Source organism: Parasteatoda tepidariorum, chromosome 5 (assembly GCF_982258835.1).
Source record: "Parasteatoda tepidariorum strain Cologne lab strain chromosome 5, Ptep-v5.0, whole genome shotgun sequence".
In the NCBI taxonomy this organism is placed as follows: Eukaryota; Metazoa; Arthropoda; class Arachnida; order Araneae; family Theridiidae; genus Parasteatoda; species Parasteatoda tepidariorum.
Genome location: NC_141759.1, coordinates 52386172 through 52406572, shown reverse-complemented (window position 1 = coordinate 52406572; position 20401 = coordinate 52386172). Strand labels below are relative to the sequence as shown.

The 20401-nt window shown below is 26.3% G+C and overlaps 1 protein-coding gene across 4 annotated transcripts; it reads right to left on the bottom strand.

Moving 5' to 3' along the window:
* Positions 1–250: 250 nt before the first annotated feature.
* Positions 251–19567, bottom strand: TTLL15 (tubulin tyrosine ligase-like 15). 4 transcript variants are annotated; one of them, XR_001585239.5, is made up of 13 exons: positions 19040–19489; positions 14514–14672; positions 14309–14428; positions 13404–13546; positions 11606–11689; positions 9732–9816; positions 9259–9337; positions 6797–6905; positions 6659–6725; positions 4334–4461; positions 3182–3329; positions 1463–1576; positions 251–456 (listed from the first exon to the last, which is right to left on the bottom strand). XR_001585239.5 is itself a non-coding variant. In XM_016069426.5 (13 exons), exons 1-13 carry the CDS (start codon positions 19472–19474, stop codon positions 343–345), a joined length of 1314 nt encoding a protein of 437 aa, XP_015924912.3. In that variant the 5' UTR covers positions 19475–19567; the 3' UTR covers positions 251–342. The 4 variants fall into 4 exon arrangements, 3 of the variants coding, with proteins under 3 accessions (XP_015924912.3, XP_015924911.3, XP_042903180.2); XM_016069426.5 differs by having other exon boundaries at positions 3182–3269; positions 19451–19567; XM_016069425.5 differs by having other exon boundaries at positions 3182–3269; positions 19040–19488.
* Positions 19568–20401: the final 834 nt, after the last annotated feature.

Genomic DNA, 20401 nt, shown 5'->3' with positions numbered 1-20401 from the left:
GATATTTATTAAAAATATATCCTAAAATTTCTTGCCTTTTAAGCTGTAATCATAACTTCAGACCCTTCCACAGGCTTGGCTAGGGTTCTGTAACTTTTGTTTTAAGAAGTCATGCCCAAGTATATTTTTGTAAATATACAATATCTTCCTTGTATTATCTTATTCAGTTAATTTCACTAAAAAAAATTGTATTTCAATGTTGATTGCACCATGTTATTTTTTTAAAAATTGACAAGAAATTCAAGCAATATGTTTGTTTGTGAACTTTATTAGTTTAATAAGTATAAAAACTGAAATTTCACACTAAGTTAAATTAGTCACTGATCTCATGTTTATAAAGTTTTAGTAGCACCAAGAAACGTCCTGTAAGCACTTTCCTTCAAACCAAATGGCCATCAGAGAATTCACGATCGAAAATTTTAAGAATCTTTTATTTCTTTGATCCTGCTTTTCTACCTAAAAACAATGAAATTTTTTTATTTAACATAAAATGAATTCATAAATTATTGATCATATATGGTGCTTGTAAAATTGTATAAATCTTAAACTACATCAGAAAGCGTTTGTACAGTTTTGTTATATTAACCTATTTGGAACAAACAAATAAAAATAATTTAAAGTATATTTTTGTGGTTTTAATTTCATGATTATCTGTTTAAAGATTAGTAATTTTGCTTAAACTTTTGCTAATGAACATGGAGTTACAACTGTAGTGGGAAATCACTACATACAAGAGGCTATTGATCAGTAAAATATATATATGCATAAATAAATAAATGAAAGCTAATGGCATTACATAAAATTTTCAGAAAAAAGTAATAGCCTTTAAATGCTTTAATCTTATGCAATGATATAAAATCCTTATAGTAATCTTTAAATTTCCCACTCCATGTATTATGATAAAAAAATTATTTTTTATATTGTCACATCCTCCATTAAGTTTGCACCTTTATTAGTAAGACAGGATATATTTAGTATATAATCTATTATGTATGTTTAGTGCATAATCTTTAATACTTCAATAAAAGAATTTAAAATCATTTTAACCTTTTGCTAGTACAACAAGTGAACCGGATTGACATGTTTCATCATGATAACTGCCATGTTTAAAGGGTAAAAAGAAAAATTCAAAAGCAAAAACGTCATAATTTTTAATCATTTTATTTATCAAATTAATTTTTAAAAAAAATTTTACTGAATGATGTGCATAATATTGTTGACAATGAGTAAAGAAGAATACAATGTGAGTGAAAACACTTTGTGCTTCTGTTAAACAAAATCTATTGCTAAGATGAAAAAGCATGTTTTTAAAAATGAATTTTTTCTATTTTTTAATGAAATTATGTTGATTTTCTCTGATGGATGTAGATATGCCCCTTAGTCTTTTGTTGGTACACACTCTGATAAAATAATTTTTTAGTTTTTATTTAACCTAATTTTTAGAATAAAAATGCACACTTACAGATGGTGGTGGTATTAGTCTCCGATATTTTCCTCGGTTAATAAATTCCTCATAAGCAGTTTTGAAGACTCCTTTGATATCATCAGTCAAACATTGAGTGCAAACCTTGCAGTGCTAAATGTTTGGGAAATAAGTTTTTTTATGAGCATAGTTTTTAAAAAAATAAAATATAGTTATTCTTATTTCATTGCACAACTAATAAGCAGGATAATAAGATAAATAACTTCAACTTGTTCAATCATGGATGTATTAGTAATAATACAAAAGTTTAAGAGTTTGGAACACTTTTTTTGTTTCAGGTTGTAGATGTTATACACTTTTAAATGTTTTAAACTTTCCTCATAAAAAATTTAGAATTTGCAGAAAGAATCCTTTTGTGGAAAGAATCCAATAATTAATGTAAAAACAAAACATCCCTTTCCTACACATTTGCATTACCAATTTAGAGAGCCATAAATTTATTATTAATTATGAGATTGTATGAATTGCATTATGAATTTTGCAACTTTTTTTCAACAAACAATTATAAATAAAAAGCCATTTTAGTTTTCTTTTCCAATCTATATTATTTTAATGAAACAATATGGACAAAAAACTAAATCTCATCTTATAAATGTATTTAACCAATCACTCCTTTGAATTTTTAAAGAATTATTTATAGCTGTAATCTTATCTAGGCAGATTAAAAATATTTCAAACTGCTTACATTAAGAGTACAGTAAAAAAAGTACTCATAACAATGCACAACAACAGGGTGGAGTTTCTTAACTGTTTTGGTTTGATGTTTATGTTTGCCTCCTCATAAATAATGTGATCTCGGAAGCAAGTGAAGCAGTTCAACCAATTCTGCTACGCAACAAGTTTTGCTTTGTACATTTAAGAAAAAAGGAAAACCTCTTTGCACGCTTCAGAACTGGTTTTGGTTTACATTCAGAGCCAACAAGTGGTTTTTATAAAGAAAATATTTATATTTTGGATTTAAGCTCAGTTAGCATTTAACTTAGTCAGGTCATAAAATGAAAATTTTACTAGTTGCACCTTTTGATGATTCTTTTAATTTTTTAAAACACTACGATTTTCCGCAATTATTTAAAAAACTAAACATGTAGTAGTAACACTTCAATTACTATATGTTTAAACTTTAAAATTAGCTCTTTGTTTCTTTTATATCTCTAAATAAATCAAATCAATTTCAAAACTATTTTTTTCTTCACTTAATCCTTTTGTCTTGTTTCTACTGAGTATTTCTACATATTTTAAACCTTATTCCATCTTATAGTTTCTTTAAAGGCATCTTGGTAAGGTCATGCCAAATAATAATTTTATTTTTAAAAAAAAATTATCGTAAAATTAATCTAAATCTAATTTTAAAAAAATACTTTCCTGCTATATTTATGTAAGAACATGTTAAATCTCATTATGCAAAGTAATGCATTTTTATAAGTGTGAATATTATAAAGAAAGACTTGTATTATCCATGCCTTTGAACATTTATATCAGTAAAGTTTCGATTATTTGAAGAAGATATTTTAAGTAAATGAAGTTTTGCTATAAATATGAAAATCAATTTAGTGTAATTTCAAATAAATTTTTTACAGTCTCTGGAGGAAAAAGCAACATCAGCTGCATAAAATGCTCACTATCTGGATTGCTATTATATTTAGGCTGATTAAAAAGTAATCTACTGTAAATATTGAAACAACTTTAAAACATGCTTACCAAAGCCTTACATGATGCAAAACAAATTTGAGAAGAACACTGTTCAGGAAATACATTAAGGTCTTTCTCAGATACTTCTGCTTCTCCACTGTACAAGAAATGTATGCAACAAACATCAGGCTTGATTTTTTTAAACTCGTATCTTCAACTATACGGTGAGTGGGTTAGCCATCCATATCAAACGAGAGCCCAAAACCAAATGTTAAAATAATTAGAAAATAGACATTAGACAAATTTTCAAAACAAGACCAAAATGCCAAATATGAGTTGTTGTTTTTTTAAAAAAAATAAACATTAATTATCAGCATAAACCATTAATAATAAAACAAACAGATTAGATGCAAAAGCTTCAAAATGTTTTGAAATTTAGAATACTATGTTAAAAAAGAAAAGCAATTAAGAAAATTTATTAGTCAAGCAAAAAATTATTGAAAAAAAAAACGACAAATATATGATAATATAAAACTTAAAATGAAAATATAAATAATAACCTTCAAACAATTTTTTTCTGCTAAATAAATGAAACTTATGTTAAAATTTTTAACATACGTTTAAAAATTTTAAAATATAACGATTTTTTAAAATTTAACGTTATTAATTTATAGTAATTAGAAGGAATATAAATAATTCTATAAAAGTAAACTTTAGTTTTACAATAGTTTTTAATTTTTTTTTTCAAATAAACTTTTCAGCTTGAACCTAAATTTTTCAGCTGAGAGATCAAATGAACAGCAATAATCTTGATGTATTATATTTTAATATATATATACATTGCGGCATATATGCAATGACAGGGGCTGAACTTTCGTTCTTTGCAGAAGTGTTGCTCATTTCATGTTACCTAGTGGGCATGTGTGAACCTAAGTCACGGAGGCGAGTAACATTATCAATGGCAAACTGCCATTGATAATGGCTACTTTAAGACACTACACCAGGCTACTTTAACACACTACACAGCGAAAAACATTCACCCCCTGAGCGGAATTGGAACCCGCAACCATTGGCTTCACAGTCGAGCATGCTGGGGCACCTGGCCGGCATGTTTTAATAAATGAATAAAACTACTAATAAAATAAGAATAATTAAACTCAAGTAAACTAAATAATTTTTAAAGAATAAAAAATTTTCTCTTTATATTACTTATAAAATTACCTGTATTGTGCTACTGTAGGAAACTTTCTGACAAAGCCAGCAATGTTCAATGTGCTTAAAACAATTTGTTCATACAACAAAGCGTTTTGAGAAAAGTGAGCTGGTGAAAGATTTGGTGACATATTTACCTAAAATTCAAATTTTTCAATCAAAATAATAATTGGATAATAGTTAAATGTTATGTTGCATTGTATCAAATATTCCTTTATTTGTAACTTGTAAAACAACAAGAATGATAGGATGGTTATTCCTCAGACATAAAACTTGAAATCCCAATAACTTTACAGACTATTATTCCCTTCTGTGGTTTGAATTTTATACTTCACCTTCTCTCATGCAAAAAAATTAGCATTTTGCCAAACCCAGAAGTTCATTAAAGAATGAAAAGTAATCTTATTGAAATTTAAAGAATCAGAGGGAGAATTTTAAAACTCTCCATTTTTATTTGCATAAATATTAACAGAAAGCCACCCGAATAAAATAATTCCAAACGTTTTTTTTGTTGTTCATTTTCCTAAAAAAATTTAAAACAATAACTTTAAAATTTAATTACTTTAAAAGTAAAAAAAAAATTATCTTACAATATGAATACCAAAAATTATAATTTAATTGAATTTCCATACTTCCCTTTAATTTAATTATTTACCTTAACTTCAAATAATCTAAAAAAATATATAAAAATTTAAAAAGCTGTTCAATTACTTCAAAACTAATGCGGAATTGAAACGAAGTGAGACTTGTTATGAGACCATAGGTGCACATAATTGCAAAAAATAATATTCCTCCCGCAAATAGTTCTCGCTAAACTAAATAATATGACACAAAGAATAAACCAATAATTGTGACATAAAAAAAACTAATGCTTTCATGGATAAAAATTTTTATACTAGAATAGACTCTCTAAAAATGAGCAAAATTTCACATTTTTCATCACCAGGGGTGATTGTGGGCCTAAGTCGAAATTCCGGAAAATTTCCTGAGTTACACATACCTATACCATTTACACATACCTATGATGACCTGGAGAAGTAATTAAAATTTACAAATATGTCTTTCTTTCTTGTGTTTATGATTATAATAACTATTTACTGATAAAAAAATAAATATTAATCATGAATATAAGCTTATAAAGTAACTGGCTCTCCCTTACAAACAAATAAACTGTGTTTTTAAGTTCCACCTTTGAAAATTTGATTTCCGGAAATTCTGTGATCAATAATTTTTTGAAAAGTCTGGACCTTCGATATCCGGAAACTTCCGGATCACTGTTAGCGAAAAATCCGGAAATCCGGATTTTTTCCGGAGCACAATCAGCCCTGCATCACACTATGAGAATAAGAAATGCTCATGGTGAAAATCGTTTAAAATGGCAGTGATGGCAATAACTTTTTTTAATATAGAGAAATTTTAAAATGCAAACACATCTTCTATTTTTTAAATATGGTTGTTTTATGAATCAAAACAAATAAAAAAGTCAAGATATATGTAAATACAGTTTTTGCCCTTATAGCACGCATTCCATTTAGTGTTAATTTTCACTGCCTTTGCAATAAAATAAAAAAAACTTTTGAATTATACTTATATAATTTAATCAGACTTATAATGAAACTATACTTGGATAATAGAGAATGAAGCTTAAATTTTTAATGCTAATAATGTATCTCCCTACACTTTTTTTTTCTGCTCATAAATCTTAAAAGACAATTATTTAGACCTTCAGTGATCTTTTACTGATAGCTTAGTGATAAAGTTAATCATCAGAAATAGTTTTATAAAACTGTTATTCAGTGGTTTACTTTCAGTAATAACTCCAGTTTGATTATATTATAGAATAACAGTGTTTTTAAAATAAATGAGATGAAAAGCACCAAAAAAAAACCTTTTCTATGAAAAAGATGAAAAATTTATGAAAATAAGAAATGCAGCTTAAGTCCAAAAATTATATTTTACTGAATTAAAATTAATTAAATAAAAAGAAACAAAATAATGTAACTCTTCTATATAAGAAATAAAGGAAAGTACTTTTATGTCATTAAAAAAAAAAAAAAAGCTCAAATGTCAATGAAACATGCTGTCAATGATGCAGTTCAAAAGAAAAAAGTGCTAAGTAATTTATGCCAAATAAAAAATCCTATGAACATTTGATTATTGTTTTTGTTATAACACCTTAAAAATTGACTAAGGTCACTTGTGAGTACAAAAACTATTGCTTTTGATCTAAATTGACTTCATGATACTGATCAAATATAAATATGTAGCATGTATAAAAATTGAACAAAAAAATCATTAATCTTCTAAAATAATAATATTTCAAAAATAAATTACCTCCAAAAGATGCACATTAAATTCTGCATCTGCTATAAAGTCAAACCTCACTAATTCGAAGAAATTTCTGAAAGGAGAAACATGAATGTATTTTTAAAATAAGAAAAACACAAATTTTACCTGGATTTAAATTATTACCTTTTATTTGAGAACATTGAAGAACTGTACTTTAAATTATCTTCTGTTTCATAATAAACATCTTGAATAGCCTCATGAATTTGAAGCCACATTTTTTTCACATCCATACCTAATTGGAAAAATAATTATAAAACAGAAATGATTTATTAAAATGCTATTACAAAATATTTTTCTGGATAAGTAATTATAATAAACAAAAATAATAATTATTATTATAAAAAACTAATTATAAAACAAAAATAATTTATTAAAATCCTATTACAAATTTTTTTTCTACATAAGTGATTATCTACATAAATATTTTTCACAACCATACCTAATTAAATAAATAATTATAAGGCAAAAATGGTTTATTAAAATGCTATTACAAAATATTTTTCTACATAAGTGATTATAATAATAATAATTATTATAAAAAATAATTCCTACATAAGTGATTATCGACGTACATATTTTTCACATCCTTACTTAATTAGAAGAGTAATTATAAAGGAAAATAATTTATTAAAATTCTATAAAACTTAATGAACAATTATGATTATAAATATATATTTTAAACAAAAAATATATATGCAGCTTAATTTTGAAACAACCAAGGACAATATTTAAAAAGGTTGTAAAAGTTTATTCATTCTTTATGGAAAAAAAATTATAACAATGCCTATTTTGTGTTTATGACATATGGCATTGTTTCTACATAAGTGATTTATCATTATTCCTTTTAAGTTAGACTTAGTCTGTTGTACAATTTTTAAAGGATTCTCATTCACAAAATATTGACATTATTTGACAATGTATTAAACTATTGATATTTTTTCTTATATGTATGTACTTTCAGATCTTCAAACACAATATTGATGTAGATGTATGAAGAGAGATGGCGTGACTGGAGGTCAAAGAAATAATTTCCCCTCTTTTCCCACATACAAAAGACTATTTTAACACCTAAATTTTTATTCGATTTTTGGCACTCGATACTAGCAAGAGAAAGTGTTTATAATTATCAGCATTTGGAAAAAAAGAACTTAATATCAAATTGTTACAAATGTTGATAAAATATTAAGTTCTGATTTAAAAAATGGTGATTAGTTAGTCGGATTAGAGAAATTTACATTTGAGTTTTTATCATTAAATATTAAGAGGAGATACAGGATAATTATGAACACTGATACGTTAACTCCGTGAGAAAACAACAATGTATTAAACTATTGATATTTTTTCTTATATGTATGTACTTTCAGATCTTCAAACACAATATTGATGTAGATGTATGAAGAGAGATGGCGTGACTGGAGGTCAAAGAAATAATTTCCCCTCTTTTCCCACATACAAAAGACTATTTTAACACCTAAATTTTTATTCGATTTTTGGCACTCGATACTAGCAAGAGAAAGTGTTTATAATTATCAGCATTTGGAAAAAAAGAACTTAATATCAAATTGTTACAAATGTTGATAAAATATTAAGTTCTGATTTAAAAAATGGTGATTAGTTAGTCGGATTAGAGAAATTTACATTTGAGTTTTTATCATTAAATATTAAGAGAGGAGATACAGGATAATTATGAACACTGATACGTTAACTCCGTGAGAACAGTATTTATTCTTGTTGTAGTTGTAGAGAATTTTGTACTGTAAAAATCACAAACAATTGTTAATTATGAACATTTTTTATGCAAAAAAAATGTTCCATAGCTGGTTCAGTTGAAAAAATTGATATTCTGTAAAGTTAAAGTAGTAGTATTTTTTGCCTCTTATTGCCAAATAATTAAATATACTTGGGTTAATCGAAAAGTTTTTAGAAGAAAAAACTTTTAGCTAAATATGAAAAATATTATCAGCATTATATGAATCTTACACTTCAAAATTTTAACAAAGTCTGTTCATAAAATATTTGGTACTCTTCTTAATTGAAGGTCTCTAAAAATTTAAATAGGGAACGTAATATAAGAAATAAAGAATGTATAATAAATGATTAACCAAAAAGACAATTTATAACAATATAAAACTGATAAACAAAGAGGAATTACAGGTGAATAAAATGAGCGCAACAGTGTTTGCATCATTTTAACTCATCAAAATTGTTTTCACACATTATTTTGTCTTTATACTTAAAGCACTGAAGTTTTTTTTAACCAGTTCAACTTGTAGTTTTCTAATTCATAAAATGTGATCAATGTGAATCTTTATCAGAACAGTATTGTATTATCTGATAAGGATTTTTAAATCTACGAAATTTGAAATAACTTTAATAATTTTTTTATATTTATTTAGGAATACATTGTTCAGTGAAATTTTTTTGAGTGTCCTGGACATTTAATAAAACATTGAAACATAGAAAAATGTTTATTTCTAATATTTCAAGATCGTGTTTCAATTAAGAATAAAATATTTTTAAAAAAAAATAAGCACATTGAAGCATGAACTATTTTTTAACATTACAGTAAAATGGTAAAAAAGTACCTTGTTTTAGGAGATACGCATTCAATGATTCTTTTGCTGTGTAATTTAATTCTGAGAAATAAAACTGCAAATCAGGTACCTGGATTAAAATACAGTCAAAATAACTTACTTATAAATTCAAACATTGTCTAATATGATAATTCTTTCAAATTTAAATGACAAAACAAATAAAACTAATATAATAAATAAAAAAATCAGAAAAAATAAAGACACAAAAACAATTTTTAAAGTATTTTAAATCAAAAATGTAATATAATTATTATACTTTTTTAACTCCATAATAAAAGCAATAAATGCATGAAGTTATAATAAAATAATAAGGTTCAATTTTCAATAGGTTGAAAATGAGTTGAAATTTTTTACCAAATTATCTGTTGAAAAAATTATTATAAGTAGAATTTTATTAAAGCAACGAAGCCCTAGATGAAACTAAGTTTGAGATCAAAAGACAAAAGCCCTAAAACAATACATACTTCCCAAATTGGTAAATAATCATCTCCAACAATGTAAGATTCAGGCGATGATAAATTCAGAGGATAGTAGTCTTTTTTGCAAAACCTATAAATGACAGAAATAAAAAATATTTCATTGTGAAATTATTTTTAATGCATGTGAAACAACAAATTTAATACAAAAAACAATTTTCTCTACTAAATTTGAAACAAAATAAAAATAAACTTGACACATTTAAGACTAAAACAATAACTGATAACTATAAGGCACTTATATTGAGTTTCATAACAAAATCAAAGCACTAACTTTGTTTAATTGAATTTCACAATCAAATATTGAATATTATTTAACTGATATATAGTTAAATAATATTTTACATATGTAACTCTTTAAAAAATTATTTACTATTCCAAAATATTTAATTAGTTTTGTATATATAACTTTATATGTAATATATGTAAGAGTTAAACTATATGTACCTCTTTACAGAAATAATTTACTCTTCTAAAATATTTAATTAGTTTTTATTTTATAATAATCAAAGGTACCTTCATATAGTGTGTAACAAAATTAATGGTAATGATTATGGTAATAATTAATGGTAAAAATTAATGGCTTGTCAAAACAAATAGCTTCGTGTTGTCTGAAAAAAAAAAGCTTTCTTTTCTAGCTTTGTGATGTCTGAAAGGCAAAGGAGAGAGATTGTACTTACATAGTGAAAATGGGAAATACAATAACGACAATAATAGGAGGAAACAATCTTTATTATAGAAAACTTTGTAACAAGTGCTCGAATAAGGAATCACCAGCTGCAATACAGGATTCAAGCAAGTGAATTAAGCACAAGTTAAAAAATTCCTAGCAATACTCCGATTTCTGCAGTTATAACGCTAATACAGGCAACAATTCCTTGTTTACTCTACGGGCCTGGATCGTTCTTAAACTACACTTTTTAGAGACCACCTGATAAAAATAACAATGTAGAACAAATGGGAGGCAGTGGTGTTGATATAATGACCCAAAGATCTACTTCATATCCTTCATACCAAAGATCTTCAACCATACAAAAGATGAAGGTAATAAATCCTGGAGCTTTTGGCGAATATATATATTTTTTTTGCAAGAAAAAAAAATTATTTCATAAATAAATATATGTCAACCACAATGACATGGAAGTTTTATTATTCTTATCAAGAATTAAAGTCCATTATTTTTATTACCATATTTAACCAAAAAAATTATGCTCATTTATTTTATTTAAGTGTGTTGATATTTTATTTCGTGGGCAGTAGTGAATTTGAAATACATTTTTCATACTAAACTTCGAATTTACAATACAAAATCTTTACTAATAGAATTTCTTAAAAAAATAAAGAAACAAATTGACCAATATAAATAAGAAATCAACTACTAAAAATGTAATGAATTAATTTTTTATTGATTTTTTGAAGAAGATCCTTTAAAACATTTTGCAAGTGTGTCTTAAAGTTGTCAGCACTATCACAACCATGTGTAACAGGACTATAAAGCAAAAACTATATTATTAAGAATGGAAACACAGATCTACTCGCAAATTGATAATACATTTTTATTTTTTCTTACTCTAAAGAAAAAAATAAAGATTATATAAAAAAAATTGATTTTTTTTAACCTACACCCAGGTTGGGTTAATCGGTTATAAGCTATCTTGCTCACCAATAAAAATGCAAAATATCAGAATTGAAAGTATCCTTAGTGTCAATATTTTACAGTTTGGTGCACACAAGGGAGTTCTTCATTCATGGAACTACCCCCACACAGACGGCAGGAAGCAGAGGCTGCAATGCTGATACTACTGAAATTAATAAACTAAAATCTTAAATTTAAATAAATAATTTGCAGTATATGTACTTACCTAAGCAAAATATCTCCCGAATAGATATAAACACGTAAAGGATTGATGCTTGTAAGTATGACATAAACACCAATATCAAATTTTCTGAAATTAAAACAAAGTTTTCCTCAATCAAGTGACATAACATACGAAACAGAACATACTTAACCCTTTCAATTTTAAGTAATATTGTCTGATTTTAACTTAATATGAAATATACGTTCACAACTGAAAGCGACTTTCAAAAATACTAATAAGGAAAGTTTTAAAAAAATGTCATTCCACAGAAGAAAAAACAAATACAAGAAAAATTATTCAAGCTCAAGCCCAAAAATTTTGTTTTGCCATACATGTTTGCTAAGTTATAATTTAGAGCTTAACTACTTGATTAGTGCTTGCGTGAAATATCGTGAAAGAATATGTTCATTCCATGAAGTTTTAAATTAAATTCTGATGTATGAAACATTCACACACCTAACTATGGCAAAGCACCTAGTTCGACTAGCAGGGCTCTACTTTTTAACAGTCATGGTAGGAACACTGTGTATTTTTTGACCACTGTAATTTGATGTGGACAGTGTTTGAAAAAGTACTTCTCTCTCAAACTTCCACACGAAAACCAATGAGAGAAATCTCAGCAATGACAGATTTAGCGTGCACCTTGATGCGTATACACGCCAGTTTTTTAGTTGGCTGCCGGGATCAAAATCATGACCTTCAGACTTTTACATTCTACAAATATATTATTGACAAATAAACCTCTATAATTACCTCTATAAATTATTGACAAATAAAATATTTATTTCTGCATCTTGGTTTAAAAATTTAATTGAATACATTAATGCCCTAGTCACAACTATTTTAATAATATTTTGTATTTCAGATAGGGTGAATCAACTTTTTTGCTTACTAAAACATTTTGTTTGATAAATTTTTTTTATTTTATTTGAAAAGGATAAAAAAAAATTGCAGTAAATGTTAAAAAAAAAAAAACTGTTAAAATCTAAGTTTATAAAAAATTAAAAGAAAAACATAATTCTTACAATAGTATTTATTAAAATATATGTAGAATACAAAATAATTAATTAATTCAAAATTAAACAGACTTCAAACTTTACTGGTCATTGCAAAAAACTCTTTTTGAGCAGATACAAAACAGAAAAAACTTAACATGAAACAAACTTGTGCCTTTGATAAAAGCGGGAAAAAAAAGTGTAAAAGAAATTTTCGTAAAGAAATATTTCATAAGAGTTTCTAATGCAATTTCACAATTATACTAACAAGAAAAAAGGACAATGGGATATAAAGGGTTGAATTAAATTGAATTTTATACAACAAATGCGGCATTGACTTTGCATAATCAGTGCTTCTCGCATAAATTCTTGAATAAAGCAATGGTGCATGGGAAAAGTGTTCCAACAAGTTCAAGCTGCATTTTAAAACAAATTAAAATCAAATTTTGAAAAGACTTTGGTGAGCATTTTCTCCACTACTTTTCTTAAAACACTGATTAGCTACAACTTAAGGGATAAGTTATAACAATAAAAATAATATGAAAAATAAACAGGACTTAATTTAAAAACTTCTGGCCCAAAAATATCTCACAGAAACTTTTACAAATTAATATAATCTTAGCATCTTGATATCTCTGATCAAATGAAATCATTTATATATTACCATCAGCATACATCAATCATAAACATAAAAATACTCTATAGAGATAAATGGAAATCCTAAACATTTTCACAAAATATAACTTCTATTGTAAAAAAAGCAAAATTAATATTAACCAGTTATTTGATCAAACCTTCATACTTACTTGTTATTAATTAATAAAGGATTTTGAATAAATTCTTGAATAAAAACTCCATTCTCGTCTAAATTTGAAGTTAGGTTAACTATATGCATAAATCGATGAGTAGAACTTTTCATGATCCAAGACTTATTTTGATTTTTTTGTGCCTATAAATAACAAAGTTTTATAAAACAAAATTCTAAAAATAAAAAGTAATCACATAGAAAAAAAATTGAAAAATCACACACCTCTTTCTGAGACATAAAATAAAAATAACTTTCATTTCAACAACAATTAAGGCTTCTCTTTAATAAATACTACAAAAATATTTTACATTATGCTTGTATATTAGAATTACTAAGTCACTGATAATTTATATACATTTATTTTAGCATCAACAGTAATGTGTGCAATCTAAGTTTTACATCATCTCAATACAAGTATGTTTCTTCAAATGCTTGTCATTCATATAAAAGATAGACTATACAATATAGACTATATATTGTTACATTTGTAAAGACACATACAATACTATTCATAAAATACACAATATTGTGGGGATATTTCAGTATCTGTATCAATTAGTGACTACTAACAGTAAGGTACCTAATGTTTTATATAATTATAAAAAGCTAAAAATAAAAAAAATTAGTGGTTTGACCAAGATTGGATACAAGTTATAATCTTTGAGTAGATCTCTTTCTGAGATGTTTTTTACAATTTCGAATGTGCCAATGCCAGTTTGTCACCAAAATTTGACAACTTTCTTAATATTGCAGGTACTGATACAGAAATCTTCCCAACATTGCATTTTATGACATTAATACTTATATCGTTAAAGAGTATCTGATCATTTTATTAAAAAATTTCCTTCAGAAAAACATTTAACAATTTAATTAGTCGATTACAAGATTCAAAACAATACTTACATACTCAATAAAATGCTCTTTATCAATTGGTAGAATGAAAGATTTTGGAATATTATTCAGCTTCAGAGAAGCAAGATTAGACTTTTGAGTGATAAACCCACTTCCTGGAAAATGATTTACCTAAAAAGTTCAGACCAAATAATAAATCAACAATTAAAATTAAGCAGTAATTAGAAATCATACATGATAGTATTACTCTTCTTACCTTTTGATAAGACTTCAAAGAAGATAATTCCTTCTCCAATACATAAAAAGGATATGTATATGACCATAAAACATCCCAATTCAGGCTATCATTAGTTTGGACAGTATACCCAAGGTCACGGAAAACAGTTTCAACAATGGCTAGAGTCTTCTCTCCATTCTAAAAAGGAAAAAAAAAATTGTTCATTGAACTGCTCTTACAACTAATTAATAATCCAAAAATTGGAATTTCTCTTACATGAATTATTAAAACCATTTTTTCTTGAAAGAAACATTCAGTTTATATAGAACGTTACATTTTAAAATTCCTAAATAGATTCTTATTGAAATAAATTATTGATTGAAAAAATCCCATCAAAATATACTTTTTCTTAAAAATTATAGAACAAAAATATTTTATATAATACTTAAAGGTGAGAGTTAATAGATTTTGAATATTTGTATATAATAACTAAGCAATAAGTAGCTTTTGATTCGCATGTTCATTTTTAGACAAGTATTAGTCATTCAGAAATATTTGTGCAGATCAGATATAAAATGGATAATCAAATTGAGATAATATTGACTTTTGTTTTTCTTTTAGCATGTTTTATTTTGAATGAAAGAAATTTCTGTAAACATACACGGTTTGCATAAAAATGCCTGTGATTTTCTTTCTAACTGCATTGATACATCTGTTGCATAAATTGATGTTGCAACTTCATTTTGGAAAGTAAAAACTTAAAATCTTTATCCCTATTTAGCACAATAAAATCCCAGGCCACCTGGGTATTTAATTAAAAACACAAATTTTATGGGATTTTAAAAGTTAGAACGTAGTTTTTTTTCTTCAGAAATATTGCAAATTTTTATTCCTAAGTACTTAATAAGATTACAGGATTTGCTTCTAACAAGTTAAATGTTTAGTAACTATTTATAACTTGTTTTCAGGGAATTTCATCATTCTTTGGGAGGTTTTAGATTTATAAACTATTATTTTTATTTAACAGAGTGTTAAATAAAAAATTAAATCAACTCAATTGAAAGGTCTCAAAATTTTTTATTGTATTAACACAGTTCCAGAGACAATTGGGATAAAATTCAAACTTAATTATTTTTAATTATTTTACAAAGTTAACATTACAATTTAATATACAATTTTGTTTTTTAAAATTCAGTCCAACTTTTGGTTATTTTAAAATTAATAAAATGTTTTTTAGCCACATTGTTTGGTAATATTTTATAAAATTAATTCATAAAAACAATTTTGGCTGGAAATAATTTTACGTGCTTTTTCATAAAATGTTTATAATAAGGTGATATTACAAATAAATTATTGTATAATAAAACAATACCACTTTTAGTTTTAAGCTGTTAATTTGTAATAAAAATCAAATCATAATAATAAAAGATAATAACATTAAGAAAGGGTGATCAAGAAATATTTACATTAAATATCTTTAGACGATGAAAAAATAAATAATTTGTGGGTATTTTATAATTAAAGAACTTAACCAATTCTTTTGACACTAGGAATGTGCTACAACATTAAAAAATCATTTTATGTTACATTTCAAAACAGATTGGATTTTTGTTGCAACTAAAAACTGCTATATGAAACAATTTGATTCAAAAATTATAAATTTTCTCAAACCTAATTGCATTTTTATCCTATAAAAATTTTAATAAAAATATGTATTGCAATGAATTTAAAAAGCATTAAATTAAGCCTCATAAAAAAAGTGGAATGATGTAAAGTGTCTGGATATTATTATACCTGTAAGATATCTGGATATTATTACGCCTGCATTTACCTGGGATAGGACTTAATTTAGCATGGGATAGTTAAGAAAAATCTTATGTATGATTGTAAATCAACTTTCAAGCACATTAATTCTTTTAATATACCCTTATAAATTATCCTTTTTATTAACAGAAAGAAAAAAATTTTTTTTAGCCTAACCAAATATTTAGCAAGATTGTCCACAATTTAATATGTTGTGCCTCCCTATCAGCAAAATATAAAAAAAAAATTTCTAATAATTTTTACAATGTTGTTTTCCCTAAATTTCTTTATTTATACTTTCTGAATCTAAAAAAAAAATTTTAATCTCAATTTCTGAACTTAATTTTACCAACTATAAGAACAAAAATTCTAAAACCTAATTAAATTTCAATGAGATCATAAAAAATGGAATACAAATTAATTTTATCAATGTTTTTTAAAAGATATTTAACTTTATAGATGTTTAAAAGATACATCACTTTTCTATCATAATTAAAGGCCTTGGCAAAACAATTTTAATGCATTAGTTTTATAGATATTATTGCCCTTAACAATCTGAAAATATTTCAAGTTCACTTTCCAGCAAGAGTTAATAGTTAGAGTTAATTAAATATAATATTAATTTTATAATTATAATTAAGTTAATTGTAAATATGACAACAATAAATCATTGATTTTTTTTGTCTAATGTCATGTATTTACATGACATTAGACACAGTAAGTTAAAGTGCCATGCTGCTGATATTGCAATTAAGAGTTAAAGTATATAAAAACAGTTTTTTTATGTTCTGTAATAATATATAAACTCAATTTATAAGTTATATCATAGAGTTCAATTATATTTTCAAGCTACATACAGGGATGAGATTGGCCAAAAGGCAAAAAAGCTGAATTTTCATGGGAGTAAATCGTGATTTATAGCAAAAATATCAGTAACATATTCTCATCCAGTTTCGCTGATGTTGTAATGCCTACATATAGCAATAATCGTTTATAGAATAACTGCCACATTTATAGGTACTAATTCCAAAAAAAAATTACTTTTTACAAGAATCGCGATCTTGGATTTTAAAATCGCGTGAATATAAATCACGATATAGAAATCACGTGAATGAAACTCGGTATTGGATTTCAAAAATGTGAAAATAGAAATCATGATGCGTAATTTTCAGATCGCGTAGATACGAATTACGATGCATAATTTCTAAATGGCGTGAATACGAATCCAAAGGATAATTTTAAAATCACATGTAAGTACGAAAATAGATGTTGAATATTACAACCGCAAAAATTAATCACGACTTTGGATAAACTCGCCGTGAATATGAATCGTTACATAGAATTTTAAAAATGCCTGAATACAAATCGCGATATTGGATTTTAAAATCTCGTAAATAAGAAACGCAATGAACGATATTGAAATCGCGTGAATAAGAATCGCAGTGAACAACTTTTAAATCAGGTAAATACGAAAATCGAAGTTTGATATTAAAATACGAGCTATCTAGCGGAAGGGGGAAAATTAAGAAAATCTTATTTTCTGCTCGTAAAAGCTAAAATAAGTAGATATGTAGAAGGGTTAGCAGCTATGTAGTTTGAATTTTCAAAATAGCTTTCGATATATTATATCTATATATCAAATCGGAAATAAATATAATTATTTTATTTCAACGACTTAGTTTTCAGAAAAGGCGAAACATTTATTTAAAAAACTGAAACTTTTAGAAAATCGGAGTTTTTGATAATAAGGCTGAAATTCAAGAGACAGAAGTGAAAAAGGCGGAAATCCGCTAAAAAGCGGAAAAATCTCATCCCTGGTTACATAAATAATTTCATTTCATAGCAACTGATAATTCTTCCTAATAGAAATATTGATTAAATTATAATTTAATTATAATTTTAACCACTGTAATCTGCCTAGATACTTAAAAAAAATGCAATTTTAATATCAGATCAAAAGTTTATCATTTGTAATGGAAATTTGATTAATAAAAACATAATATTGTATTTAGTTATAATTTTATATAAATTAAAAAATATTCATATGGTTTTAGAAGCCTCAATGTTTTTATAAAGAACAGATATAATTCACTTTTCCATTATAATTAAAGTAACATTACAGGGTTACCACTCAATTTCAGAAAAAAATTCCCTGTGTTTTGCTGGTATATCAGGTAAATTTCAATCAAAATCCCTACCATATTTTATCTATACCATGCAATTTTTACATCAGAAAACTTTGATTAGATTTTGTGAACCAAAAAAAGATATCATTAAATGAGGATAGAAACATGTCCGTTTGACCAAAATGTGAAATTTTTACAACAAATAATTGTAATAGATGTTAGAATTATTTATCTCCAATCTCAATAACTGATTACTGTTATTGACAATTCAAAGACTGGTTATTTTCTGGGTATGATAAAGGAATTTTCCGGGTTTGTGTAAAAAGATTGCAACTTTTCCTAACAATTCCCAGATTTTTGGAGTTAAAATAAAATTCCCTACAATCCCAGATTTTCCCCAACCTGTGGGAGCTCTGCATTAGTATGTTTGCATTGTATAATGCATTTCAATCTATGCACCAAGTTAATTTATCTTCAATTATTACTCATTATTTTATCTTATTATTTTATTGGACTTCAGATAACTTTTAGAGATTCATAATTAATTTTAGAGAAAAAATCAGTAACTAGCAACTTAAAAAATAAACAACTTTTTAATAGTCAAAAACAAATGAAACAACAGATTATTCTACAGACCTTAACACCAAATATTTTTACTCTAGGCAAGTAAAAATCACAGGTAGGTGAAGACACAGATTGTATTTTTGATGATGCGAAGAGAAATGAATATCCAATAAATATGAGACAAATTGCACATAAAGAAGTAAAAAAACAGCGGAAATATTTTATGATAAAAAGGAGGAAGTTATGAATTTGCCACATGCTTCTTTAATAATAAATTAACTTATTACGATGCATGAAGAACGCGTACAAACGCGTACTATGCATAAATAACCAAAACAGAAAAATAAAAACAAATCTATTTATAGATCTTCATTGCTTAAAATACTGATTAAATGACAATGAATTTTGATTTAATGAACGATCTGAAGCAATGAATTTAGTTTTCTAAATGAAAATCTTAGAATATACAAACAGATGTCAAACCTCTGATCGGTAGGTTGTTGACATTACCTGTTGACAATGAGAGTGGTTCTCAAAGTATTTACTGTTATTTAAAAATTAGCTTATAGCTTTCTTAGAATCAAATTAAAACTAGTTTTTGAGATGGTTACGTCATTTTGCGAAAATTCGGTAGGATTATTGGCATTTGGCTGAAGTCAAGTTGTTCTTACTTTTTGAATGCTTGCATATTTTAACTTATTATTTGAAGAATTTCTGGTAATTTTAGGTTTTTACAACAACGTAAACATGCATAATGATTATTTTGTATGACCGTAGCAAATTCGAAAAGTTCGAAAAAGTTTTAAATTTTTTTTTCAAAAAGTAAAAATATTATAAAAATAGCAAAGTTTTTTTTTTTTTTTAAATATTCGTTAATTTAAGAGATACAACTTGTATTCAAACAATACTTGGGATTGTTTTCTTATAATTAAAACAAACCTTTTTGTTGTTGTTAATTTACGTCGCACTAGAGCTGCACAATGGGTTATTGGCGACGGTCTGGGAAACATCCCGGAGGATGATCCGAAGACATGCCATCACAATTTTGATCCTCTGCGGAGGGAATGGCACCCCCGCTTCGGTAGCCCGACGACCTGCGCGCGAAGTCGAGCACTTTACGGTAGCACAGTTTAACGAGGACCCATACCGCACACCCTCGGTCCCTACGCAGACTGATCCAAGTGGTCACCCACCCGCACACTGACCGTAGCCAGTGATGCTTGACTTCGGTGATCAGCTGGGAACCGTGTCTTAACGATCAGTCCACTGCGGGACCAAACCTTTTTGCAACAATCGCACTAAATCTGCTTAGATTAGATCTAATTTAAAAGGCGTTGTCTACATTTGCTGTTAGATTTTGACTGAGGTACCTACAAATATAGGGGGAGAAATGGACATAGGAAATTCTAGTGACAGAAGGTATCACTGACATAT